Source organism: Medicago sativa, chromosome 7 (genome assembly GCF_051527215.1).
Source record: "Medicago sativa cultivar Bolivia chromosome 7, Bolivia_mono, whole genome shotgun sequence".
Taxonomy (NCBI): Eukaryota; Viridiplantae; Streptophyta; class Magnoliopsida; order Fabales; family Fabaceae; genus Medicago; species Medicago sativa.
Window position 1 is genome coordinate 87,871,281 of NC_140755.1, and position 26,126 is coordinate 87,897,406.

The following is a 26,126-nucleotide window of genomic DNA, read 5'->3' on the forward strand; positions in this document are numbered from 1 at the left end:
TTCACAAATCACAATTCTTATTGAGCACTATCAGTCACACGTACTAGTGAAACAATGTAAATCACATTAGATGCAGATACATCGCACCATTAAAAGAAAAATTAATGTTTATTCTACATCCCATTAAAGACCAACAACAATCCAAAATTTAAACAACTGCATATGTACATGTACTATGCATATAGTACAAAAGTTGTAATAGCGACCAAAATTAGGGCGGAACAAAAATAACTTACCTTTGAATTAATTTATCAAATACTTAGCATCATAATTAAAAATAATTTTATCCTTTTGATCTTTGAATTAACGTCTCTAACACTTAGCAACATAATCAAAAATAATAATAATAATAATAATCTTTTCCTTATCTAAATTATGGTCCTTGTTTCAACTTTTTCTAATACATAACCACCACAAAACCAAGAACAAACCCACAACAACGAATGACATTCAACAGAATGTCACTCTGGGGTGGCCTCATCCATTTCTGTAACTCAACATGTTTTCTGCAACACACTCACTATTCTCATTTTTAACACATGCAGACTACTTTACATTTTCGTCTTCAACGCTCTCTTCACAAATAAATTGAGAGGTGCCAATTTAAAGTCTAAAGCCGCTGGTGTTCACTGTCTCGGATGCATAATTTCAGAGCCTGAATGCTGCTTAAGCAAATTGATACTGTAGCATTTGCCTTTTTTTGGGTACAAACACAGTAGTATTTTTTATTTATGTAATTTATTACTGCAATCTAAATGTGATTGTAGGAATTGCATTACTGTGATGTGTTTACAGGCAATATAGATTTCCAGAACCAATGCTTCCTCCACATAAATGCCATCTCTTCAATGGGAATACCTTTGGTTTCAGGCAAGAACAGAACAACAAATATGGTCATGAGGGTAATCCAGCCGGCGAAAAAGAGAAAGATTCCAAACTTGAATGAGCAGAGAAGAGCAAGGAATGCCTGAGCAATTACGAAAGTGAAAAAAAGGTTTACAGATACTGTGATACTCTGCCCTGCTGAACGGATTTCTAATGGAAATATCTCACTTGGAACCGTCCAACCAAGTGGGCCCCACGACCATCCAAATGCTACAACAAATAGGCAAACCACAACTACAACCAATATTGAATAGCCTTTGGACAGTTCTTGGTTATCCCCAAACTTGACCCCAAGAATAATTGCAACTATAACCTGCTCATGTGAAAAATGAAACAAAATAAGTTACCCTGCAATTTTTGTTCAGATTCTAGCATTACTGCATTAGACTAATTCATGTATGAACATAGTTTTTTATTACAACTAAATAGAGGGTAAGTAAGAATAATGAAATAACTATAAGAAAACCTTATTGCCTTTTTCCTATTATTTTAATGTATGTATTCTAAGCTGTTGATTAGAATTATTTCCCAACTTAATGGCACGGATCTTTTAAACATGATCAGAATTTGTTTAAGACAGATTTTTTCATACCTGACATATGATCATTTGTATTCCACCACTGATAAGAAGAACTCTCCTTCCCAGCTTATCAACTGTTGCAATGGAGATGAATGTTGAGCAAGCAAGAACGCCACCAGTCAAAGCCGAGGAGTAGAGCGAAGCGTCTCCACCGAATCCCATGCTTTGAAACAGCACCGGAGCATAGAAGAGAATGGAATTAATGCCAGTCAAGATTTGTGAAGTTGGCATGACAATTGCCATCACCAACTCTGGCCTATACCTTCTTTCGAGTATGTTACGAAACGGGTGCTTTATTGAGTTTGCCAACTTGCTTGCATCAACCATATCTTCAAACTCTGCATCAACATCGCTAGTTCCTCTAATTTTCTCTAGGAGCTTCCTTCCCCTTTCTTCTAATCCTCGTTCTATTAAGCTGTTCGGAGTCTCGGGAAGAAATATTCCTCCTATCGTCATCAAAAGAGCCGGTACGGCAGCCAAGCCTAGGGACAGCCTCCATCCCCAGGGTTTAATCTTCTGTGTTCCAAAATTTATCATATTGGCTATGAAAATCCCAAAAGTTGTTGCCACTTGAAACATCATGTTCAATCCTCCTCGCAGGTGGGTTGGTGCCATCTCTGACAAATAAAGTGGAATTGCCTTCAAAAGAAGCACGAGGGAAATAGCTCAAATAATTTGTCAACTTTTGAGGTATAACTCGATTTGTCTTCTAACTCAAACATAAATTGTTTCCATCACATTACTATCTTTCCTTTCCCGTAAATTTTATGAACTAAAATTAACATTTACGCTGTTATTATTAACAATTAACACTTAACACCCTTCAAACTGTTTGATACTTGTTTGGATAATCAAGAGACGGGTTTTAAGAAGGAAACAAAATTAGTTTCCTCCTTTCATAGAAAAAATTACCATTGTTCTAAACCAGTAAAGGAAAAAAATGTTTCTATCTGCTAAGTATTGATCATGAATTCATCATAGGTAGGTGATACTTGACACAATAGGCCAACACTCTTAAGGATTTATCATAGATAGATTAGAGAAATATGTTATTACCTGATTTCCAAATCCAATGCCAATGCCGAGCATAACACGGCCGAAGATCAGCATTGTGAGGTTAACAGCTGAAGCATTCAGAGCTGATCCAATCAGAAAGCTACTACCACCAGTGATGATACTTGCCCGACGTCCATACTTCCTTGTAATGGGAGATGCAATCAGGGATGCAACTAAACCGGCAATGTATAGAGAAGAGGTAAATGCCGCAAGGCCCTGGTTGTCGTACTTGCAGTAATTGTTTTCATGTGCATGCTGTTTTTGTCTGTATACAGCAGGGAAGAATTCTTCAAGGAAGTCATCCATGGATGTCACCCCACCTGTTAATCATATAACATGCATCAGAAAAAAATATGAACACAAAAAAAAAAAAAAAAAAAGACTAACAAATAATGAAATTGATGCAAGGTTCATCAACATCTCAACCAACTACATTAAGACTAAAAGTTATTGAAATAAGGAAACAAATCAAGAAAGATATTCTAAGATAACCTAAATATATCTTTAATATTTCTATTACTAAATCTACGAGGAAACAGTTTTCTCCTTCCTCAGTTCATCACAATATGAGTTGCCAAGCTTGTTTACTACTAAGAATTTCGGATGAATGTTGCATAGGACGATGCAGCATTCCTATATTTACATGCCTTTTCCTGCTGATAGAGTAATGTGATACTACGTTTTCTTAAATATTTGTGATTCAGAATGCTAAGGTGATGGTTCAACATAGATAATGAAGTGGTTAATATATGATCTGAAGGAATCCCTGCCTATCATGACGGATGGTTGACTAAGGGGAATAAGCTCTTCCCTTTCCGCAAAACCCAAATTTGTGATGGAAATACAATCATATCCCATGTCGCCAACAATTGACAATAGAGTCCCTTGTTATTGACCAATTCTTGACCTCGAGTCCTGAATTGAGATTAAAAATATTGTGAATTAAGCTTTGGGGAGACGACAATTAGAAACATGACATTCAATAAGACATTCTATCATGATGGATGATTCACTTGGGAGATGTGATTGCATTTCCATCGGTAGCAAATTGATAATGAAATGGGGTTAACGACAATTAGAAACATGACATTCAATAAGACATTCTATCATGATGGATGATTCACTTGGGAGATGTGATTGCATTTCCATCGGTAGCAAATTGATAATGAAATGGGGTTAAAACTCTTGAGGGAAAGATTTGTTGTCTATCTTCATTCTATCTGGCCCAATCTCTGTTGTCGTGTGCTGATAATAGCCGGTTTACACCAAAAAATTGAAGAAAGAGGTAAAAAATTTGTTGTTTACCATTGCAGCAAGGATTTTAACATGTTTAGAAGACAAAGCCAGAATAGTTTAAAATTTTACTGTTTGAGAAAATAATTAAGAATGATAGTCCTAGAATCAGGAAAAGGAGCCTTATCAACAAATTGTGTTTAAAAATTCATTAACCAGAATCTCTTGTGGAATATTCAACTCATGCAAAATTTATAAGAAAAATATATAATGAAATGAAATAGCCTGAAAAACATTGAAAACAGAAAAACACAAAAACTTAAGATTCAAATAATGAATTAAGGAAGAACCTGAAATTCCAACATCATAGCCAAAAAGTGATCCCCCTGTAGCTGCAACAATGCAAGCAATGATAACATACCAAGTAACTTTCCCTTTATAAAGCTCTGCCCTTTCCTGGTCTACCACACCTGTTGTTAAAGACCCACCAGCCATTTTATGGATTCTCCTTTCTCAGAGAGATTCAAAGGAAAAAAAATGGTGTGTTTTTTGTTTCTATCTTCAAGAATGAAAATATCATTCCTATATATACTTCTCATAACAATATTAATTTATATTAAGTCAAACCATGAAAGATGTAAATATGATTTTGCAAAATGTTAAACTTGAAATTTTGATTACGCAACTTTGTATTTAATGTTTGTCTTTATCTTCCCTTGTGGCGTCAATAGGATTAAATTTATAGCTTATCTTAGTATTACTCAAGAATGGTTTTCTATGAAGTCAAACAATGAACCATATAAAAACAATGAAGCATGGACGGACACTCCTTGGAATTAGACTTGCCCCAGTGTCGGACAAAACATGACACGAAACCGAAACATAAATGAATTATGTTATTTTCTCAAATTATGAGTAGTGTTGTGTTGGCATGTCAATGTCTACGTCGGCATGTCAATGTTTGTTTCGTGTCTGGTGTCCTTATCGGCGTTTAAATGTATAAAAATGATTTTGCAAAATGTATATCTTGTGAAATTGTGATACACAGTTTAATTTATATTTTATCCTAGTTATATTATATCTCAAAAAATTTAACTAGGAACATGTACATTTGCTAAACCACAATTTTCTTGCCGTTTTCATAGAGTACAATGGTGATGTTTGGTGACAGTGTGAACGCAAAATCTTACCAGAATAAAGAAATAGACGAAAAATCATACCAGAATTCAATAAATGGATGCAGATTCTCTCTGTAGTCAAGAGAATGACGTAATCACATAGTCAGAAAGATCTCGACCGTTGGATGCATCTCAGGGTCCAGATCTTCTCTCTCTCTCTCTCCCAAAAGCTTTTTCTCTTGCATCATCATTCATAACTACCACCGAAATGACGCCGACTCCGACGCCAATTTCAAGGAAGTGCTCTCCGTCTACAACCATATCGAGCACGAAACAGTCGTCGTCGTTTGGCGCCGGAGAATGTCGCCGCCGCAACGGAAACGGAGGGTGAGAATGTCGTTTTGGTACAACTGAGAAAGGTAAATGAACTGGTTCAGTAAATAGTTGTAGTTAAAGGTTAAAATGAAGAGGGGCTGTAGAAAGAGATAAGATTTATACCCCTTAGATGCATTCAACGGCAAGATATTTTTGACTGGATTATTCTCTTAACTGTAGTGAATATTCATCCATAATAAATATGAAACTGACTTTGAGTTAGATGGTGATACACGCTTTCCTAATTTTGTATGTGGATTAATTGTTTGGCTAATATCATTCTGTGTTTGGTTGGCTTCCCATGAATGGAAGACTTCCTTAAGATAAAACAAAAATGTATGGAAGACTTACTTGTTTGTATGATGATCAATTTTTTTATGTATTATTGGTAAAGTAATTTTACATATATATCTAATCATATTGTAGTGAAAAGAATGTTATTATTTTTTTTATAGAATAAATTTAAGGTGAATAGATGATGTTTCGGTTTAAGGTGGAAAATATTTTCAGATTTAAAGAGTTTTTATAAATGTATTTACACTTAAATCTCTTTAAAGACTCGAGTAGAGTTCGAATACGTGATTTTCGGATTTAATGCCTGTCGTTTTACCACTAGACCAAACATTTGAAATATATTATAGTAACATCAATCTGTAAGACTGTAAGACGTTTCAACCCATATGCTTTCATTAGGCTCTTATTCATTTTACCCAAAACAATGTTAATAGTAAGTAAAAAGTAGTAAAAAATGTTAATAGTAAGTAAAAGATAGTCAATAAATAACAATTTTTTTAAAGAATCCAAAAATACAATCACTTTCAAAGCACAAGACGTGCTAAGAGAAGTAGTCATGATACATCAAAAGTTTCAAGCAATAAAACACAGTGTTCAAAGAGAACTCAAAACCAAATCACCACTCGAGTGATCAAAACGAAAGCACCTCTATTGTCACAAACCAAGGTAACATTAAAAAAATAATATTATGTTCCTACTCCTAAGATTGCGTTTTTAATATTGTAAAATATTGATTTTTTTTTTTGTGGAGAGGTTTGTATAATATTGTTGTTTTAGGGCTTTGTTTGTACAATACTGATGTGTTTTTGTAATAAGTATAATATCGATGTTTTTCTAATTTTAATGAGATTTCATTAATTTTTTAATTATAATTTAAGTTAAAATCTTGTTATAGTGGTGTTGCTTCTATTTGAATTGAATTTACTATTTATTTTTTAAATCGAATGTATCATCCATGCTTTATGTGCAATTGCAAAGATTATTCTACAAGGTAACTAAAATTCATTTAAAAGGTTGGCTTCGTTCAACAAATATTTTTTTCATACGCGTCGGCCGTGAATCCAATTCTAAACCAAATAGTTAAGGAGTCTAAATACCTATCAATTGTATCGCACTATGCTCGTTAAATTCTTTGTATTATAATCCAATCAAAATATTCTTTCAATTGATAGAAGTTTGGTTTGGAAACTAGTGAGTTTCATCATTAGAAAATTTAGATTTAATTGTAGCACACTCACTCAAACTATATCAAAGGGAAAAAACGAAATCATATAAAAGGCTGGATAAATTGTTCGGAGAAAACACAAGCTTGAATTTGAATGAAATAATTATTGACCAAATTTTAGATTAATAATTAGCTTTCATAAAAACCGGATAGTTAATAATTAAGAAGAAAAAACGAATACTTTTTCATGCTATAAATTAAGTCCACAAAAAATTTCCACCAAAAATAGTCATACAACTCTATCTCTTCAAACAGTCAATTTAGTTTGAGCAAATAGTCACCACTAAATTAAAAAAACTCATAATCCATAGGAGATAAAATTCAAGCAAAACCATTCTGAATGTATATATGTAGATAAGAATAACTCATCTATTCTAGTGATCCAAAAACTTGTTTTCTGGAAGGTGAACATCAAGCATTATTTTCTCCGCATTGGAGCCGGTGGACAATCGTCATAGTGCACTTTTGGTATTTGGAATCTTTTAGCCTTTGGTGTAGAGAAGCCATCACTTGAACAAATATTTTCTTCATCAACGTCCTCAACTCCTTGTTGTAGTACTTTAGGGCTCGGTGAAGTACTAGCACCCTCAGGAGACCTTTTCATTGATTTCTTCTGCTTTGTTTCCTCGATGTTGTTTTGACATTTCTTTGGAGTTATTCTAGTTGAAGTTGAAGCCATGCTTGAGCGAGCAAAATTCTTTAAAGGGTTTCCAAACTATAAAAAAAATAAAATGAAAACAGGTAAGAATTTTGAGAGGTTGAAAAGTTGGAGTGTACACACACACGTTAAGGCAAATTAGTTGCTATCACTACGAAAAAACTATCAACGAAACCTAACCCAGCTTTTTCTTGGAACCCCTTTTTGATCAAGGTTATATATATATAAGGTATGTATAACCCTACTTATTAATTTATTTATGGGTCGAGGAATGCTAGCAACACTCACTTATGAACACTCTCTCTAACACTCACTCTTTTAGACGCACAATGATTTAAATCAATAAGAAAGTGAGTATTAGATAGAGTGTTTAAAAGAGAATGTTGCTCTTTTCAAAAAAAAAAAAAAGTGTTCCTAGCATTACTCTTAACTTGAGCCTTTAGGGCACATGCATGTTAAGGTTTCTATAAATTAAAGAGCAAATATTTATCGAAAAACATTAAATTTCAATCTTGTGAGAAATAAATTTGCATAATTTCCAATGCAAAATTTCTATCTTTGTTACCTTAATTAACATGTGCCCTTAGGAAACATGTTAGAATTTCCCTTTATTTATTTGGTGGTGCTTATTTAATTATAAATAAAAACTTGTATAAAATATATACACGGAGTTGTATAAGATATTTATGTATAATATAAAAATTGGTAAGTCTATAGCGCATAAATTTTGCCTCATGCACAAATTTGTTTCCACAATTAGATCAATTAATCTCACCATTAAATTAAATAAAATATGATGAGATTTATTTATCTAATGATGGAAGAAAAAACATATGCATTGTGTACCCGGTACCTCTATCACTTCAAAGGATCAGCTATATGATGAGTAAGTTGTAATGAAATATCTAAACAAATAGTCATACCTCTTAAACACCCTAAATTAAAATTCATAATTTATTGGAATTAAACGTAAAGCATTATAAAGTTAAAACCTGTTTGATTGTAGACAAGAACAACTCATCTATTTCTGGTGAGGCAAAAACATCATTGGATGGACAATCAAGCATTACTGATTTTCTTTGCATGGGAGCCGGTGGACAATCTTGATAGTCTACTTTTGGTATCCTAAACATTTTACCCTTTGGGGTAGTGAAGCCATCACTTGAACAAATATTTTCTTCATCAACCTCTTCAACATTAATACTCATAATGCCTTGTTCTACTTTGCTGCCCGATGAAGTAGTAGTAGTATTCTCAGAAGACGTTTTCATTGATTTTTTCTCCTTTGTTTGATCCTGATGAGATTCCTTTGGAGTTGTTCCTGTTGAAGTTGAAGCCATAATCTAAATTCTTAAAAGTGTCTTCACGCTATCAAAAGAAATCGAAAACAAATAAGTAGTACTTTGAGTTGTTGAATAGTTGGAGAAATATATATATATAGTACTAGCTAATAGGGCAAACTATGCGTGAGCACTACGAAACTAAATTTATTCCAAATCTCTTATAAGATCGTAGACTCTCAATGAAACCTAACTATGAATGAATTGAAGCTCAATTTTTGTTCAGAGGTTATATATAAGGTGCAGTCCTGTGTTTTTATTTACTGTATAAATATAAATAAAAAAGTTGGATAAGATATACACGGAGGGATAGCCTTTTTGTTTAGAATAAAAAAATTCTTATATTTTCTTTTGAAAAAATAAATCATTACAAATATTTTCTTATCAAATATCTCAAATATAAATAAATAAAATATATTATGGATTTCATTTCAAACACTAAAACTACTTTTTATCTATATCACACATTTTTCAAAAAAAAAAATATACATATTGTAGATATGTATATTATAATTTATTTGTTATAATTTATTTTTTAAAAAAATAATCACTTTTAAGATTATTGTAGATATTCGTTTGTAAAAGTTTTTTTTTAAAAAAATCTTAATAAAAAAATAAAATTAAAAATTGTTTCAAATTAGAAGTTGTTAAAAGTGCATTTGTTACAAATTAAAATAAAATTTATTTTGACATTGAATAATTTAAAGACTTTATAAAAATAATAATGAATCTATTTTGTGTTTGTTTATCTTAATAAAAATCATTTTTAAAAAAAATAGTTTGTTTGAATACAACTATATAAAAGATATTTTTTGTTACAAAATTAGTTCAATCTTTTGACATATTTTCTCTCTCCTGTAAAAAAATCTATTATATTTTAAAAAAAATATTTTATATTATAAATAAATACGTAATAGATTCTGATTTGTTTTTTTTATGAAATCTATACAAAAAAAAATCTCAATCATTCAAAGCTAAAATCACTTTTATTTTTATCCATAACAAACCGGACCCACAAGAGGCAGTTTGTTAAAAAATCTCAAATCATTCGAAGCTAAAATCACTTTTATTTTCGAAGCTAAAATCACTTTTATTTTTATCCATAACAAACGGGTCCATAAGAGGCGGTTTGTTATTGTTTTTAAGAAAAGAATAACTTAAAAAAAAATCACCGTTACTAATGCATTCGTTTGTTACAACTTTTTTAAAAAGTATAATCTAAAAACAATTTTAAATGAGAAACTATTCTCAATTTTTTTTAAAAAATTAGAGAGAAAATAAATGTCATAAAGTTGAGGTAATTTTTTAACAAAAAATACCCTTTTATATATTTGTATCCAAAAAAACTAAGATTTAATTAGATAAGAATTGATTTATGATTTTAATTAAGATTATATCAAATTTGAAAATTGAATAATATTTAATTATTTATTTAGATAAAGAATAATAAAATTCTAAATAAAACTATTTAAACTAGTAATAAAATTAGAAGAATTTTTTTATGATAGAATGAACTTACAAAAATATTAGGGAACTAATCCGGCGATACTACACACATTAGATCAAACCGAAGCATAAGGTGCGTTTGATCAGCAAAACAGTAAGTATCGGACAAAACAGAACAACACAACACAAGACAAATGTGTATGGTTATGAGTAATTTTTAGTCTTACATGATTTTTGGTGGACAAAATGCTATTTTGATATTTTTGACAACTTGTACGTGAGACAAAAAGTTGTGTTGTGGTTTTGTGATGGACAAAATTTTAGATTTTGTCCTGTCCCTTGCCACCAGTTTGTCCCGTTTCTGAAACAGTTTTTTAAATAAAACACTATACATCTGAAGTTGTCATGTCATATCCTTCATTTTTTAGCAAATCAAGCACACTCTAGCTAGGAGTTAAAAGAATAAGGAGATTGAATAATCGTTCAAGAAAAAGAAGCATGGTGACCAAGTTGACAAGAAAATCAGTACAAGAGTTAATACCCTTATAAATATGCTTCAACAAGACATTCCAATCTGAAAGACAAATAAGGCGAAGAGTCACAGATGAGTTGAAGTACGTCGAATAACTATATAACAACCAATCACATTCCACGAAAAAGAGAAGTAATACCCTGATCACGAGCAAACTAAAGACCCAAGTAAAATACTCTAAAGCTCAGCAGACATACCAATAAAGATTCAAATATTACAATGTAATCCTTTGCTGAAGTTGCAAATGAATCTCGGATTAAATTTAAACCACCGCAAGACGAAGAACAAGTAGTGGTATTAAGAGAGCCATCAGGATTTAATTTATAGTGAGAAGCATATGTATGGAGGATGCCAAGCAATACGAAGCATAGTTCTAATGTTGAGAGAGTATTGTGAAAAACTACGAAATATGTCTTCGCCAAGAAGATGAACCATATTATTGAAGTCAATTAAGGTGCTATCAATATAAAATTTTCCCTAATAAATAAGATTAATTATGTCATTCCATAAGTTCCAAACTATATTAGCAAAGAAAATAATACAGTTGAGATAGAAGCACCAATGTTATTGGAGGAGAGATTCCTATGTCACCAACCATAGAGATCCAAACTAATGAATTTACTCAAATGCTCTTTAACAAGACAAGAGGATCACACACTTCTCAAATTTGATCACAATCTTTTAAGAAAAAGCTGATAAAAGTACAACTAATCTATAAAAAAAAAAAAAAAAAAAAAACTGTTCTTAGACACTTTAAAAAATGTTTTAAGGCACTTATTAGCATATGCCATAAAGAAAAAAGATATATCCAATATTTTAGTGGAAAAAAAAATACTTAAAATATTCTCCCTGTCTTTTACGACTATCTTCCACCAACCTTTTCTCAACTTCAATTTTCACCCCCTTTCTTCCTATACCCTTATGGTTGTTTTTGTTGTGCATTGAAATGGTCGAAAGAATGTAACGTCGTTATATTATATATAAAATTTAGGGTTAATTATGTTTTTGGTCCCTACAAAAGTGCGACCTTGTAAGTTTAGTCCTTACTTAATTTTAATAGCATTTTTAGTCCATACAAAAAACTTTCTGCACTCAATATTAGTCCTTACTCAATCTAAATTTGTTTAATTTATGCTTAAACTCTTAAGTTTTTCAACAATTTTTTACAGGCGTGTTAAGAACGTTATTAAAAGGTCCTCCGAAAAAAATATCGCAAAAATTTGATTTCTACGTCCATATTTTTGTTACTTATATCTTAAACTTTTGTTGTTTTAAAAAATTCATATTTAATTTATTTCATGTTAAAAAATTATAGATTTTAGTAAATGAATCTTTCATAGTGTTCTAAACTTGTATAAAAAGAATCGTTAAAAAATTTAAGAGTTTAAGGATAATTAAACAAAATTTATTTTATCCGGGACTAAAATTATAAGTAAATTTTTTTTTGTAGGGATTAAAAAAGCTATTAAAATTAAGTAAGGACTAAACTTAGAAGGTCGCAATTTTATAGGGACCAAAAACATATTTAACCCTAAAATTTATACTTTTGGCGTGGAATTGGCCAGGTTCTCAAAGGATTTAGACTTATTTTTGGAAGCTTTATCATGGACACCTCCATGGCTCCATACAAATGTCGAGAGCAAAATTCGTCATATGCTAATGATTCTATTTATATTCAATATGGGGCTTATGAGAAAACAATTATGACATTGAGAAGAGATATACTGAACTTTTTTGATGAACGATTATCATGTTTGAAAATCATAAAACAAAGAGCTTAATGGACGATAACGTTTGAAAATCTTAAAACAGTATAAGAGCTTAAAACCATAAAATTATTATGTGTTTTGTAAGAAATTATCATGTAGCATTTCCAACACAAAATAAATCAAGTATGCTATGTCGTTTTAACTGGTTCAGTAACAATAACATCATGTTTACCAGTTGTACCAAAAAAATAATGTTCACCTGTAAAAACATTAACCTCAAATAAATCCTACTCAGACTCAATTTACAGCAAAGGGAATGTCACCCCATGGTGAATGCCCTTTCTAAATGATGTTTGTCTTGAAAAAAACCGGTATGGTAGCAAAGAAAATCAATGTAAAGGAAGAATCAAACCCTAAACAACTCTGCTAATCTTAGCACATAGAACTTCAAAATAACATTGGTAGCTGAAACAATGACTGTAAAGGAAGAAACACTTCAACATCCAAGATTCGTGCTGCTCGTAGCATATAGAATTTTAAAACAATATATGCATCAATCAATCCAAGATTGCTTCAACATTTTATTCTAACAAAAAAAACATTCACATGGTAAAAACCCCCAAACAGTAATTGAACTGCAAGAGTCTCATCTCAAGTTTAACTATCATTTATGTTGACATATTCCATGACCAAGGTGAACCAATTAATTCAAAACCAATAAACAACCAAATTAAGACTCAGGGCGAGACTTCACAATGAAATTCTGGTGACTAATAGGATTCATGACGACTGGAGGACCAGCAGTGCGAGGCCATGCATTAAACTTCTTGTCAGTCTCTTCTTGCCATGCCGGGTTTGAAGCTGTGGCACACACAGTACCTGAAGAAAGAATATGAAATTACACTCAGCTGAAACAACAACAACAACAACAAAATGCAAATCGATCCTATAAAGAGGCATAACTTACCTCCAAATATCTTTTTGTCTGAAACATAATAATCACAGACCCATGCAATTCCAAATGATCCAATTAAGGAAGCTACGATGTACTTGCCCGACATGATGAAAACTTAAACTGTATACAAACAAAAAATAATTAACTAAGTCCATTTTAATAGATAAAGTAATTGACAAAAGAAGAGAAATATCCATCTCCATACAGAAAACAAAAGGCAAAACTGACAAAAAATTGTGACATCAACAGTCAGGCCTCATTTGCGAGAAAATCCCACATGAGCTAAAAGCATAAACCATTAACGCGTTACACAAACAGTGTGGCAGGACAACAAGAACCCTCTAACCCTATTAACTCCTGAACAAAACAACCGAAATCTCTTTGATATTAAATTTCCATACTAGCAGCTGAATGCTAAATATCCTAACAACTAAAAACACAACAATATTAGATTCCAACCTATGAAGCACATATACTCCTCGGATTAGACGTGTCACAATGTCGGAAACTCATTGTGTCCAACACCAACACATATAATCGGAAACAGTAGTTGAATGGTTATGTACTACCATCCAATTAAACCGAGTGGTTTCTACACATCTTAACTTCAACTAAATCATTTTAAGCGTAACATGACAATATGAACAAACCATGGGATTTGAATGAATGAAAGTGTAAAAGGGGTTTGCAGTTTGCGCTCTCATTGTATATATCCATTTAACACACTATATCCAAAATGTTAGCAGCAGGGGCTAACATCAAAGTAATAAACTACTAATATTTAACAACCCCTACATATATTGCATGTAGCAAACATTTATAGATCTTTCCAGAAACTGAAACATTAACTAATGCACCCACATAATTGTGAAATGTGAACAAAATTTCACAAAATCAGCAAACGGAATCAAAATTGCACAAAAATCCAACGCACAAATTGAGTAACCTAAATTCCAATATCAATTAAACAAATAGATGACAAAAATAATTTGAAGAAAAATAAAATCGATTAAAAAAATAAGCTGCGAAGAAAATTATAACGAACATAAAGAAATGGAGCCTATTCGTTCTTAACAGAATCGAATCAATAGAGAAGAATAAAAAGCATTTAAAACAGAAAGATAACCGAATTAACAGAGTAGATATTTGAGAGAAAAATTCAGAGTGCGTAGAGAGAAGATTGCTAGGGTTAGGGTTCGTACCTGAAGCTTGAGATCTGTTTGTTTTGTGCGAAATGAAGATGATTGACGAGAAACGCGACTTTTTCTGCTCCGAGAGAGCCAGGGACGTTTTTGGTATAAATTAAAAATTTATAGATATGGGCCAACCCACTCGGCCCAATATCTAATCCAGGCTGTTGCTATTTGCACCTATTTTGTATACTTTTGGTAGAAGTTTATGAAGAGGGGGAAGTTAAGATATAAATTAGTGTTATTAACTTAATTTACTAAGAGAAATTTGTCATATTCAAACTGAATAAGTGTATAAAATAGTACTTAAAATAATGTATCTAAGTTTTCTCTATTTTTCCTATTACACCCTAAATGTATGAGTAGTCCATAAATTAACTTTTGGAACATGGGTTAATGTGTTTTGAATGTTAATATACTTAAAAAAAATGGATGTTTTAGAAGGGGGGAAGAAAATCAAATTTATAAAAAAAAAATGGTGTACTAAAAAACAATAGCAGTTTAAACATAACTTTGAATTTGGGGATACCATATAAAATTGGAAATATTTATTTTTGAATTTTATTTCAAAAGTAATGACAATATAATCACTAAATTGTTTAAGAAGTGTCCCAGAACATTCTTTAAGGATCCTAAATTTATAGATTATTCTTTCAAAAAGTCAAATATTCCCGTTGTTTAAATAGACTATGTTATGGTGTGACCCAATATTAGTTCGTCATGTTTAATTTGCATGTAGTATGCTTTTAAAATTTAATTTTAGCTTTCCGAGCACTACTCCAACTTGAATTTTTAGTGAGATATTATTAAATGGTGAAAAGTGGATGAAAAACCGAAAATCAACTTAAATAATTTTACTTTAAATTGATGTCGATAGAAATATGATCATAATTCATAAGTAAGGAAGGTTCAGGTTTTGACGTGTTGTTGTTTTTCTTCGATGAAGATGATGAGCAAGGGGAAGAAGATGATTTTGATTTGGTGTGTAGAGTGTAGTAGTGTACCATTGCATTCTTTGGAACCTCATGATGTAATGGTAAAAATTAGTCTTTGCACCATGCACCACTTGAATGACTTGTGCATATTAGAACTTGCCTCTTATGAATTAGAATAGGAAATATTAGTGGTGACGAGGTTTTATCTTTAATGCAAATTTAATTCTGGCTGTAACAATAGGCTCTCTAGGTGTAATGGATTCTAGGACGGAGTTTCTAGAGGATAATATGACCAGTGACGTGGGCACGGTGGTGGTTGCTGGTGAGAGATGTGGTGTAGCAAGGAAATTGAAAATTACAATAATATTTGCAGTGGCGTCAAGGACTAAACTAACTAATAGAAGCTACATAATCCATTTTTTTCAGGGACAATTTTTTTCGCTACCAAATTGTTACGATGTCTTACCTTGCAATGAAAGGAAAGTATATAAAAGATTGGAGCAAATTTGAAATCCCTTATATTCTATTATGCTATCGCCAAAAAACCTACTGTTTCTGTATTATCTACAACGAAATAGAATGTGAATAATGTCTTATGATTTACAAGGACTGCATAGCATGAAGCCTTTCCAGGCCAACATATAAAAGGTTAGGGGACAAAAATAATGAAGAATTGAATATCGAAAATTCAGAAACACAGCTCATTATATATGATCAAAACAACAACACTATAATATTTCCAGACATGTCTAGGCCTTAGCAACAGCGAGTTTACGTTGCTTAGAAACCTTACTGCTTTCTTCATTATGATTTCTTACACCTACAGGATCAACAACCGGCAGCTTTCAGAAAGTTATCAAAGGGACTTGCTGTTGGCAATTGGAATAAGTGAGGTTGATCTTGATATTCTGCTCCACACAAATTTGGAACCGGGCCAGAAGTTGGTTGGTACAATTCCACAAAATTATCATTAAAGAGAGGAGTTTCCACCTGCATGTTTATATAAGCTTAATTAGATATTCCATTTAAAAAATTTATATGTAAATACTAAATACTAATGTAATAAAGTTGTTGGCCATAATAAAGGCATTAGCCTTAAAGTTGTAGACATATATGTTTAGTAAATGTGGATACAAAAGCAAGGAAGAACCTTCTGATTGTCCACATGGGAAGATGAATCCATATTTTTCGATTCATTATCGTGATTCGGTAAAGGGGGGTTTGTTGAACATTCTTGCTTCTGAACGCTACTCATCAATCTGGACATCTCGCGCTTTCCCATCATAAGTACCTCACAGTTATCAGCCATATGCTCGTAAGGCGTATCAAATGCAGTTGATACAGAAATCCTCCCAGCAGCAGGATGGGATGGGTCGAAAACCTGCACTCAAAAGTGTGGTGCCAAATTTTGTATCATTGATATGAGAAGAGCTTATAATACAATCCAATGAAAACAAAATGTATGAGGGCAAGAAATGCGTCACATACTAATTCTAAAAGTTGATTAGCACTCAAAAGGCTAGGGACCTCCGTGGACAATCTTGGACTTTGTTTTAATTGACTTTCAAATAATTCATAAATAAAGTCATCATCAATTGTTGAAGCATCCTGAAAATGTAAAAGTAACGACGTCCGTCACAACTTGCAATTATAAACAAAGAAAAGAATAACATATAGACATTTGTTAGTTTTGGAACAAAATTCATGCTTCAGAAATCCACATGACACACCTTTCTGGGAACATTCAAGGTCAACTGAGATCCAAGTTCAGATGTAGCATCCGGTGAGAATTCTTCTAGCAGTTTCTCCTTTATTGACAATAATTCAGCCTGCACAAAAGACCAAAGGTTCACAATGTTGAGAAATATGAATATATTTTACCCCTTTACTGTCCAAAGCATATACAAGAAGCAAGAGCTTTACTTTTGAAAAAATGTCCAAGCTTCTTAAGATTTCAGAAGCAAAGGATTCCTGTGTTTGGTGTGCCGAAGTCAATAATTCTGAAAGTGTTTGTAAGGCCCTCTCATCATCTTCTTTGGATCCATAGTTGATGGTCAGATTGTCAGGTGCAAAGCTGACCGCCTGCAACTTGTCTTCAACCAAATGAAGGAAGGGGTCAACCTGATTCCAGAATGTAAAAACTAAGGGTTTAAAAGATGATTTATTTCCAAGAATCCCCTAAAAGAGAATCCAAGATCACATCTTTAAAGTTGACGACAAATGCTAACCAGTGCCTTATTTAACATTTTGCTTTCCAATAAACAATTTCTAATTTTTATTCCTTAACCAGTTCCCTATCTATTAATTTGATGGCTTGATCTGAGAGACATCACATACATTGTTGAAACACATGTCTTACCTTTATCTCCGTAAGCACTTCCCTGGTACTATGGACAAGAGGGACAATGTTGTACGCTTTTGAAGAAAACATAATCATCGAAATTGCCAAAATAAAGAGTGATCTCCGACGAGATGGTGGCAATGGCCCTGCAAAAACAGTAGGAATTAATAGCTGAAAGGATTGACATTCCAACATCACAGTAAGTTTTGCACTATCCTGTTATCTTTTTAGCATCCACTCTCAATAGAAATGTATCCGGTTTATAGTAAAATGGATATAAAGAATATTTTTCAAATGGTGGTATATTCTGCCAGACTTGCTTGGTAAGCAACTTGTGTAATTCATGAAAAGTACTAGTTTCTTATCAATCACAACGCAACATTTCACATTCAACTGGTTGCTCAACGTTGAGCTGCTCAACATTGCAATTCACATCCTTTTGACTTCAAATTTCTTATAGGAACAAAAAAGTCCCTCTTTATTGAGAAATTTACCAAGAAATCCTCAAATAGTTGAGGGATAAACTCAAGATAACCTAAGGAGCTGTCGCATCTCTTCTATCTCCTTAGGTAATCAAAAACCCTTTCTTCTTCATTGCAAATCAAAGTAGCCCCTCATATACTAGGAACCAATCATTAGTCCTCCGCAGCCCATGGTCAGCAGAAAAAGGAGCTGCAGAGGCAAACACGGTGAGGCTGCCATTATCTACATTATTGTGGCTCAAAATCGGCATTTAATAGACTTTTTTACCAAACATATTTTAGTCTAAACCTAGCTTTTAAACTTAAAAACTTATTTCATTCCAATAAAAAGTTTAAATTATGTGTCAACATTGTTACCTATTAGACCAAGATTTAGTGCTAAGTTTATCATAACTGAAAGCTCACCTTCTTTAAGGGAAATATTCCATAAAGAAAATGCAAGCTGAAAACTCCGAATTATTAACTCCTTAAAAGATTTCTGCAAAGACAATAAATTTGGAAAGTTATATAAAATAAAATTACAGATGTAGACAGCCTCTCTGTCAGCAGTGTGATCAATGAACAATGCAAACTGACATACAAGATCTTAGCGTGAATAATCAAAAACTATAAGTAACATCATTGAAATTCATATTGCATCACACATTCATGAGATCAATATGAAATCTATGGTACCATTATATTTTATAGGGAAATACATATATTTCTAGCAACAAAGTTGATTCCCTGTAGTCATTTTAGAGACAATAGATGAATAGAGTAGTATTAATAGTATACAAGTAATAATGTTGCATCAAAGTTGTTGATGACAAGGGAGTTAAAGTTGCAGAAACACATTTCAACACTGTCAATAAACAACCCTCAAAACATGCTGTAATGCTAGAGCAGCACCAAAGAATGCAACCAATATCACAGTTACAATTAACCGAGTTTCCTTTGATTTGTAAAAATATTGCAAGTATCACATATGAAAAAGGAAACATAGCACCATACAAAGAGAAGGGACCCTTTAAAAGTTATTCAGATCACATAAGAATATATAGCATAATCATGAATCCAGTTACCACCTTAGTTCTAGAAACAAGCAACACCAAGCTGTATGTATAAGCAATTGCTTCATAATTTGTAGGCATATTTTCAGGAGAGGTAGACTGTGACCAAATTGATGATACTAATCGGCTTATCTGATGCCTACTCAGCTTGAGGGCAACAACCTCCTGTTCTCAATTTAAAAGAAGACCATAAATAATGTTAACCATGATAACATTCAATTCAAGCTACCGAAAAAACAGAACTCTGTGGTTAGAATGGAAGTGTTTAAGCATGATAACATCATATCTGTAGTGTATACTCAAATAAAAGACTCACCAAGTTCTGATTGTCACTGTTATCCATTTTATTTGGTAGAGGAGGGTTATTCACGCTATAAACCCGACTATGGCTTGACTTCAATCTGTTTATGATTCCAACATTGTTATTAGCTGGCGTTACATTTTCTTTGTTATACTGACTTAATCTTACACTTGAAGAGCGTTTCTGCGATCTTAGTTTCTGAAATAAAGAAGCTGAAGAGGAGAAAAAAGAGACTGTTTTTGAAAGTGTTCGTGGAACACCCAATGCTTTGGGATCAGAAGCAGTTGGCACAAGAATGACAGAAAAAATGCGGTGAGCTACCACTCGTGTCTCATGATCTGGATGGACCATAGCCAAGAGTAGTTGGTGAAACAATGCTTCAGGGAATGCCTATGGAGGAAAGTAAGGTTACTTTTAGTATCAAATTTATCCATGAAACTCAAATCCACAAAGCATAGAGGAAAATATTAAAGCACGTATATTGATTCCTTGCCTTTTTCTGATCGTACAAGTTCGGTAAGGTGGCTACAATTTGAGAAGTTCGATAGACAGCATAGACTGTGGTTCTTGATGTCATTGTAATAGTTGAGATGTTCTCTAACATCACAGCCATAACATCAAATATTGGGTCTGCTTCTCCAACCTGTTTATGATAACGTAAGACCAACAAAACAATAAATACTTCAAATATTGTGAATGTTTAGGCATAAACTTGATTAAAGCTTGTGGATGTACCTTATTTGCTAACATAACAAGGCATTTATCCACAACGTCCCGGAAATTCTTATTCCAATTGATTACATCAGTGTCCAAATTGGAGTTATCTAGGCTGCAGTGTATGGTCTTCCGCAAATGTCTCATCATGTCGCTTACTGCACCAATAATAGATACAGACGGTTGGACCTTTGCATATTGGGCAAGTGAAGTCGCCACCTCAACAATGTCCAGCTGCATGTTGGGTTCTTTAAGGATAGTTTTATGATCTATATGCTTAATTAACATTGAGAGCAATACATGTGTGTTTTTCTCTGCAACAACCAGATGGAGGATAAATAATAGAGGAAACTAGGAGTGATTAACAAATGATTATATGACATAGAAGAAGTTTATGGTCGAGCGAGAAAAATAGTATACCAGAATCATCCATCAAAAATAATATGTCCTTCAACACAGAACAAGCAAGACCATGTTTTATAGACCATAAATTTCCGCTATCGAAGTATCGGAATAAAGATTCCATTACACGACGTATAGTAGTCCCTTCCTTGGCTAAATTGGCCATATTATGTAGGCAAACCCCGGACCAAAAAGAGGGATTCTTGTCATCTTCCCTGCATTCATTTATGAAACATAAACATTGAAAGTTAATGAAATAAATAGAACACAATCCATTTCAAAGATCTTCTGCTGATAAAAACAATTACATTGCAAAATTTACTTCGCCTTTGTCGTTAACAACTTTACTCCACGATGGGTTTCTCTTTTTGACATCTAGCATAATTTGATCCTCATTTCTGGTGTTGGTACCTTGTTCCTCATGATCTAGACTTTCTGAATTTTCCTTAGGAACTTCATAGTTTTCCAAGACAGCTGAAACAATCTATATAATGCAGAGAAATTTTAACTATAGATTGAACAATATATTTGATAGTTTTTATCAAAACTAATACAAATTATTATACGAGGATGCAGTCAAAACTCAGAAGTAAGAGTCAGCCACACTAATATGATTCTTACGAAAATGCCCCGACATTAATTTTCCGAGTCTTACCCTCATATTCTCCACAACTATTTCATTGATAATTTCATATATTTACTGATAAAAATGAAGATCACCTAAATTCAGAAGGGGAGTTATAATATTTCATTCATCACCCTCATATGTTATCCATTGCCATTTCATTCTACGCGAAACTTATATTGTAATAAAAAGTATTTTGGAGAAAAATAAGCAGACCACACAATAGACTATACAATATGCTGTAAGATTAACTACATATATATTGTATCTAAAGAAAAAACACAAAATTCATTATAAACCAATATGAGAAAAAATCATGAAAGGAGTAAATAATGTACTTACATTATCAAATTCAACTGATATGTGAGAGTGTTCACCCATAAACCGAACCTACAGAGCAAAGTAATTGATTTAATTATAGAGGATATGTATACAGATTATACTACCCTCGAACAAAGGAGTTAAGAACAATGGTGGAATCATAAAATAAATATGCAACATGCTGTTGTTCAAGATCTTATCTAAATATTAAGAACAATGGTGGGATCATAAAATAAATACCATTGATGAAAGAGCTTTCAAACCAGCTGAACAGCGAATTCTGGCACCTTCATCTTCCCCCGTTTCTTGAGTTAATTGACAAAGCTTTGGGACAACGCCTTCTAAGTTGAACAGGTAGCTTCCATCAACCTGAAGAAATTAAAATAAACGCGAGTCTCAAGTGTTCTGGTTAAAATTTAGAAGGATAACAAGAAATTTAAGTTGTTATTCTATATTATTAGTCCCCTTAAATTAAAACTTGTATCAGTAGAAGAAATGAAACAAACCTGATTATTTACAAAATCAAAAAGAATGTTACATCCAATAACTCTCATTTCATCCTGCCGTGTTTGATCCAGCAGGGCTTGGATAATACTTAGTAAGCTACTAGCAAACAGTGGCCTATCAATAAACAGAAAAAAGAAATGCACCACATATTTTTAATCTCTTAATTCCACATTGTTAAGCGAAGAGCAAAAAAAGAACTTCATGTTAAATTAACAGATATTAACTTCAAAGATATTTTAATAGCCATTTATTAAGCCATCTAATACAAGCATAAAACAAAATAGATATGAACTCACATTTGTTCTTTACAAGAAGACAAAAATTTCTTATAGATACACATGACAATTCTTGTTGAGTGAATATTCTCATTTCGTAGCTCCTTGTAACACCTTTGCTCAAGAGCAGTAACAATCTGATCACCAATTACATAACTTTAGTGAGTGTCCAAACAACCTTTAAGCATTTAGAAACTTGAGTGTTTCATATATAACAATGTCAATGACTAAGAAGCTTCTGCTTTTGTTAAAATAGTTCGTACCTTTGGGACGCGTAAAGGATTTTTGGCAACATAATCACAAAGCTTTCCTATTTTCCTATCATTTGGTCCCTCCTCCTGTGTCAACTCATACACAAAATAAAAAGAAAATCAATACATCCAGCATATCATGAGACATAGCATATCATGAGACATACGTACAAGTACTAAATGAGCAAAAAAAAGTCAATTAAAGTAATATATACATATCTCTTGTTTGATTTTGTGATACATAAACCTCGAAGGTCGCTATCATGTAACAATGGATTTTTCAAATAGTACAAAACAACACTATACTATCATTGTTTAGCTACATGGAAGCATTTAAAGCATATAAATTACTTAAATGGATATTTGTGTGCCTTAAACCACTGTCTTACCACAACTGACATCAAACCAACATAAATTACAATCCATTACAGGTAATTACTTCCTAAAGACCAACTCACTTTTGAGAGTCAGTAATCCCAAGCTCAACTGTTGATGAGAAAATCAATAGATGATGTATAAATTGAATATCAATATTGATTTTCTCGTCAACTAGTTGAGAGTACTTACTTTACATCTAAAGTGAATTGCTCAGAGGGGCAAAATCTACCATACATATGCAATGCGGCGTGCCTAGATCGACAAGAAACCATCTGAAAAAGGAAATAAACCAGAAAAAAGCGGACCTGATTACGAGGGAAAATGTCAGCAATGAGCTTCTTGTACCTCTTGACAGGCTGTCTAGATCTTGCCCTCAAGGAAGGGCAGCAGAAACAAAGGGAACCACAAGCAGGCAGTACTTGGCGGGAAACAACACCGGATACCGTAGTCATTTACAAATTCCAACATTAACCAATTGATTAGTTTTGAGGAAATTCAAAAAATCTGAACCAAGTTTGGTTTGAAATTTTCTCTCTCTCTCTTTCCCTTCTTACACCAATCAGAAAAATCCGACGTTGAACGTGAAGAAGGGAAAGAAAGGCCAAAACATCAAATGGGCAGGCTTCAAATTGAATCACCACCCTCCAGATAGCAAAATCTGAATGCAATCAAATTTGGCCTAATATGGGAAAATGCAGCACTAGAATTTGATCCTCTAAGGGATAATAAGCAAAATGTAATTTACAATGAGGTTAATATTGATATATTAATAATGTTAAGATTTATGGAAAAAAAATGTACCAATGTCTTATGATGCATGAAGAGGGTGGGAATTAAGTTATCCCTTAAAACAAGGAAAAATGTTTGTGACAAAAAGAAGAATAAAAAGTTGATACAATGTGATGAATGATGATATATGAATATGAATTCATGTGGTTTGGCTGTCAGAGAAAGAATTGTTTGTATTGAAAAAAAAAGGGAAACAATGGAGGAAAGGCAAATGTGCAGAACATTGTAATGGTTTCTGGGCCCACATTCACCCTCTTCCTTTTCCTTCTCCTCTTCTTCCTCTATAGTTTATGTTAATAATTGGTTGATTAAATTAATTAATTATTTTTATTTTTTTGACAAAATTAATTAATTAGTTATGTGTTTCTCAAAACACCAAAAAGATTAATTATTGTGAGGCACGTCAACATGCATCATTGCATCATGTACCCCCTCACCTTAAAATAGAGTCCTTGTTTTTTAATTATTTATTTGAAGAAAAATACATTTTTTTTATTCCTGCACACATATATTTTTATATGATTTTTTTTTTGTACAAATTTTTATATTGAAAGAAATGTCCATTACAATTTATTCCATGACAGTTATTATTAGTTTGATTCACATGGTTAGTTGTTGTTATTATACTACTTTTTTCTCAAACTATATGTCATTTTGACAATTTCACACAATGAAAAATTTGATTAATGTTGTATGAAAAAGAAAAATTATGAGTTATTTTACGATAGTATTTTTAGTTAATGATATGAAAAGGATAAATTAAATATTAAAAAAAATAGAACAATAAATAGCAAAAGGTATAATAAAAAAGAAGCAATCATGAGTCTCGTTGATATTACAAAACAATTTGAGAAAGGAAATTTTTTTCATTGAGTTTGCAAACATATGAAGCTTTAAACCAATCATTCAATGTTAATATTTTTTTTTTTCTTAGTTTGATCCTCAATGTCATGCAAGATAGTTGATAAGAAAAAAACATAAAAGGAAAACAAACTTGTAAATTGACAATTAACTACCGATTGAAAATTGAAAATGCCTAGAGTTTATTTAACTAATTGTGGTAAACTAGTTAACTGATTAACCTAATAAAAGGTTGCTAATACTAGATAATTGACCCATGCTCCGCACAGGTTTATTGTAAAGGGATTGACATTCGAATAAGGATATAGCCAACATGATAGGAATGAAATTGGTGCGATGCATTTTTTTAGTATTAAATAAGTGTACAAAAAAAAGGCAAAGAGGATAGGAATGAAATTGGTGCGATGCATATTTTTAGATGGAATTTGTTAGGTTAAATTACTGCTAACCTAATACAGCAAATGAGCGGAAAAATATTAGGTTAAATTGTGGCAGACCTAACAAAATTAATAAATAAGGATATAGCCAAGAGGATATGAATGAAATTGGTGCGATGCATTTTTTTAAATGGAATTTGTTACGTTAAATTACTGCTAACCTAATACAGCAAATGGGCGGGAAAATATTAGGTTAAATTGCTGCAGACCTAACAAAATTAATAAATAAATAAATAAGGATATAGCCAAGAGGATAGGAATGAAATTGGTGCGATGCATTTTTTTAAATGGAATTTGTTACGTTAAATTATTGCTAACCTAATACAGCAAATGAGCGGGAAAATATTAGGTTAAATTGCTGCAGACCTAACAAAATTAATAAATAAAGATAAAGGAATGTTACAATGTTAAGGCTTAAACTCACGAGAAGAGTTCAATTTTAATCCATTAAATGGAAGAACCTCATGACTTAAATATTATGTTGAGTGTTTTTTTTTTTTTTACAATTATATTGAGTATTTTTATCTACTCAATGTGTAGTGATAAATCCATAATTTTTTTGTTATTGGGGAAAAAATGTCAATAACATACTCTTAAAAGAAATATCTTTAATTTTTACAAAATAAACAATTTTTTTAACAAAACTATTCAAAATAATCTAATGTATCACGCTTTATATATGCTTAGTGTTAAAAAGTTAGGGTAACCCGGTGCACTGAAGCTCCCGCATATGTAGGGTCCGGGAAGGGGTCCCACCATTTGGTGTATTGTACGCAGTGTTAAAAAGTTAGAAGAATGAAAAATTAAAATTAGAAATAATTTTTCAATTTATTTTGTTTTATATCTTGTAAATTTCTAC

The 26,126-nt window shown here is 32.3% G+C and overlaps 4 protein-coding genes across 5 annotated transcripts; all 4 read right to left on the reverse strand.

Annotated features, from left to right (window-relative positions):
- Positions 1-328: 328 nt before the first annotated feature.
- LOC146909816 (sugar transport protein 7-like) lies at positions 329-5,554 on the reverse strand. Of its 2 annotated transcripts, XM_085726171.1 has the most exons (6): positions 5,371-5,554; positions 4,975-5,282; positions 4,105-4,224; positions 2,522-2,841; positions 1,478-2,104; positions 329-1,198 (listed from the first exon to the last, which is right to left on the reverse strand). In XM_085726171.1, the coding sequence occupies exons 4-6, from the start codon at positions 2,825-2,827 to the stop codon at positions 776-778; spliced, it is 1,356 nt and encodes a 451-aa protein (XP_085582297.1). In that variant the 5' UTR covers positions 2,828-2,841; positions 4,105-4,224; positions 4,975-5,282; positions 5,371-5,554; the 3' UTR covers positions 329-775. The 2 variants fall into 2 exon arrangements, with proteins under 2 accessions (XP_085582297.1, XP_085582296.1); XM_085726170.1 differs by lacking the exons at positions 4,975-5,282; positions 5,371-5,554 and having other exon boundaries at positions 4,105-4,311.
- Positions 5,555-6,966: 1,412 nt separating this feature from the next.
- On the reverse strand, positions 6,967-8,764 carry LOC146909817 (uncharacterized). Its single transcript, XM_085729378.1, has 2 exons — positions 8,417-8,764; positions 6,967-7,481 (listed from the first exon to the last, which is right to left on the reverse strand). Exons 1-2 carry the CDS (start codon positions 8,762-8,764, stop codon positions 7,185-7,187), a joined length of 645 nt encoding a protein of 214 aa, XP_085585504.1. The 3' UTR covers positions 6,967-7,184.
- A 4,182-nt stretch (positions 8,765-12,946) lies between these two features.
- On the reverse strand, positions 12,947-14,679 carry LOC146909818 (uncharacterized). Its single transcript, XM_085730700.1, has 3 exons — positions 14,609-14,679; positions 13,419-13,526; positions 12,947-13,330 (listed from the first exon to the last, which is right to left on the reverse strand). Exons 2-3 carry the CDS (start codon positions 13,510-13,512, stop codon positions 13,182-13,184), a joined length of 243 nt encoding a protein of 80 aa, XP_085586826.1. The 5' UTR covers positions 13,513-13,526; positions 14,609-14,679; the 3' UTR covers positions 12,947-13,181.
- A 1,347-nt stretch (positions 14,680-16,026) lies between these two features.
- LOC146909819 (protein SEMI-ROLLED LEAF 2) lies at positions 16,027-25,728 on the reverse strand. Its single transcript, XM_085730701.1, has 19 exons — positions 23,486-25,728; positions 22,815-22,889; positions 22,573-22,688; positions 22,276-22,390; positions 22,010-22,138; positions 21,791-21,838; positions 21,132-21,307; positions 20,842-21,038; positions 20,443-20,735; positions 20,201-20,350; positions 19,723-20,097; positions 19,422-19,571; positions 18,760-18,832; positions 17,891-18,018; positions 17,455-17,652; positions 17,262-17,360; positions 17,020-17,139; positions 16,682-16,912; positions 16,027-16,521 (listed from the first exon to the last, which is right to left on the reverse strand). The coding sequence occupies exons 1-19, from the start codon at positions 23,630-23,632 to the stop codon at positions 16,360-16,362; spliced, it is 2,982 nt and encodes a 993-aa protein (XP_085586827.1). The 5' UTR covers positions 23,633-25,728; the 3' UTR covers positions 16,027-16,359.
- Positions 25,729-26,126: the final 398 nt, after the last annotated feature.

Excerpts from the sequence above, each read along its gene's own strand:
- LOC146909816 (XM_085726170.1), bottom strand. The coding sequence starts at position 4,249 with ATGGCTGGTGGGTCTTTAACAACAGGTGTGGTAGACCAGGAAAGGGCA. Across the intron at positions 2,842-4,104 it reads CTATGATGTTGGAATTTCAG|GTGGGGTGACATCCATGGAT; the intron begins GTTCTTCCTTAA and ends TATGATTAACAG. Across the intron at positions 2,105-2,521 it reads GCATTGGATTTGGAAATCAG|GCAATTCCACTTTATTTGTC; the intron begins GTAATAACATAT and ends CTTCTTTTGAAG.
- LOC146909817 (XM_085729378.1), bottom strand. The coding sequence starts at position 8,764 with ATGGCTTCAACTTCAACAGGAACAACTCCAAAGGAATCTCATCAGGAT. Across the intron at positions 7,482-8,416 it reads TCTTGTCTACAATCAAACAG|TTTGGAAACCCTTTAAAGAA; the intron begins GTTTTAACTTTA and ends TTTTTTTTATAG.
- LOC146909818 (XM_085730700.1), bottom strand. The coding sequence starts at position 13,512 with ATGTCGGGCAAGTACATCGTAGCTTCCTTAATTGGATCATTTGGAATT. Across the intron at positions 13,331-13,418 it reads AGACAAAAAGATATTTGGAG|GTACTGTGTGTGCCACAGCT; the intron begins GTAAGTTATGCC and ends TTCTTTCTTCAG.
- LOC146909819 (XM_085730701.1), bottom strand. The coding sequence starts at position 23,632 with ATGACTACGGTATCCGGTGTTGTTTCCCGCCAAGTACTGCCTGCTTGT. Across the intron at positions 21,308-21,790 it reads TATCAGTTGAATTTGATAAT|ATTGTTTCAGCTGTCTTGGA; the intron begins GTAAGTACATTA and ends TGCATTATATAG. Across the intron at positions 16,522-16,681 it reads CCCATGTGGACAATCAGAAG|GTGGAAACTCCTCTCTTTAA; the intron begins GTTCTTCCTTGC and ends ATAAACATGCAG.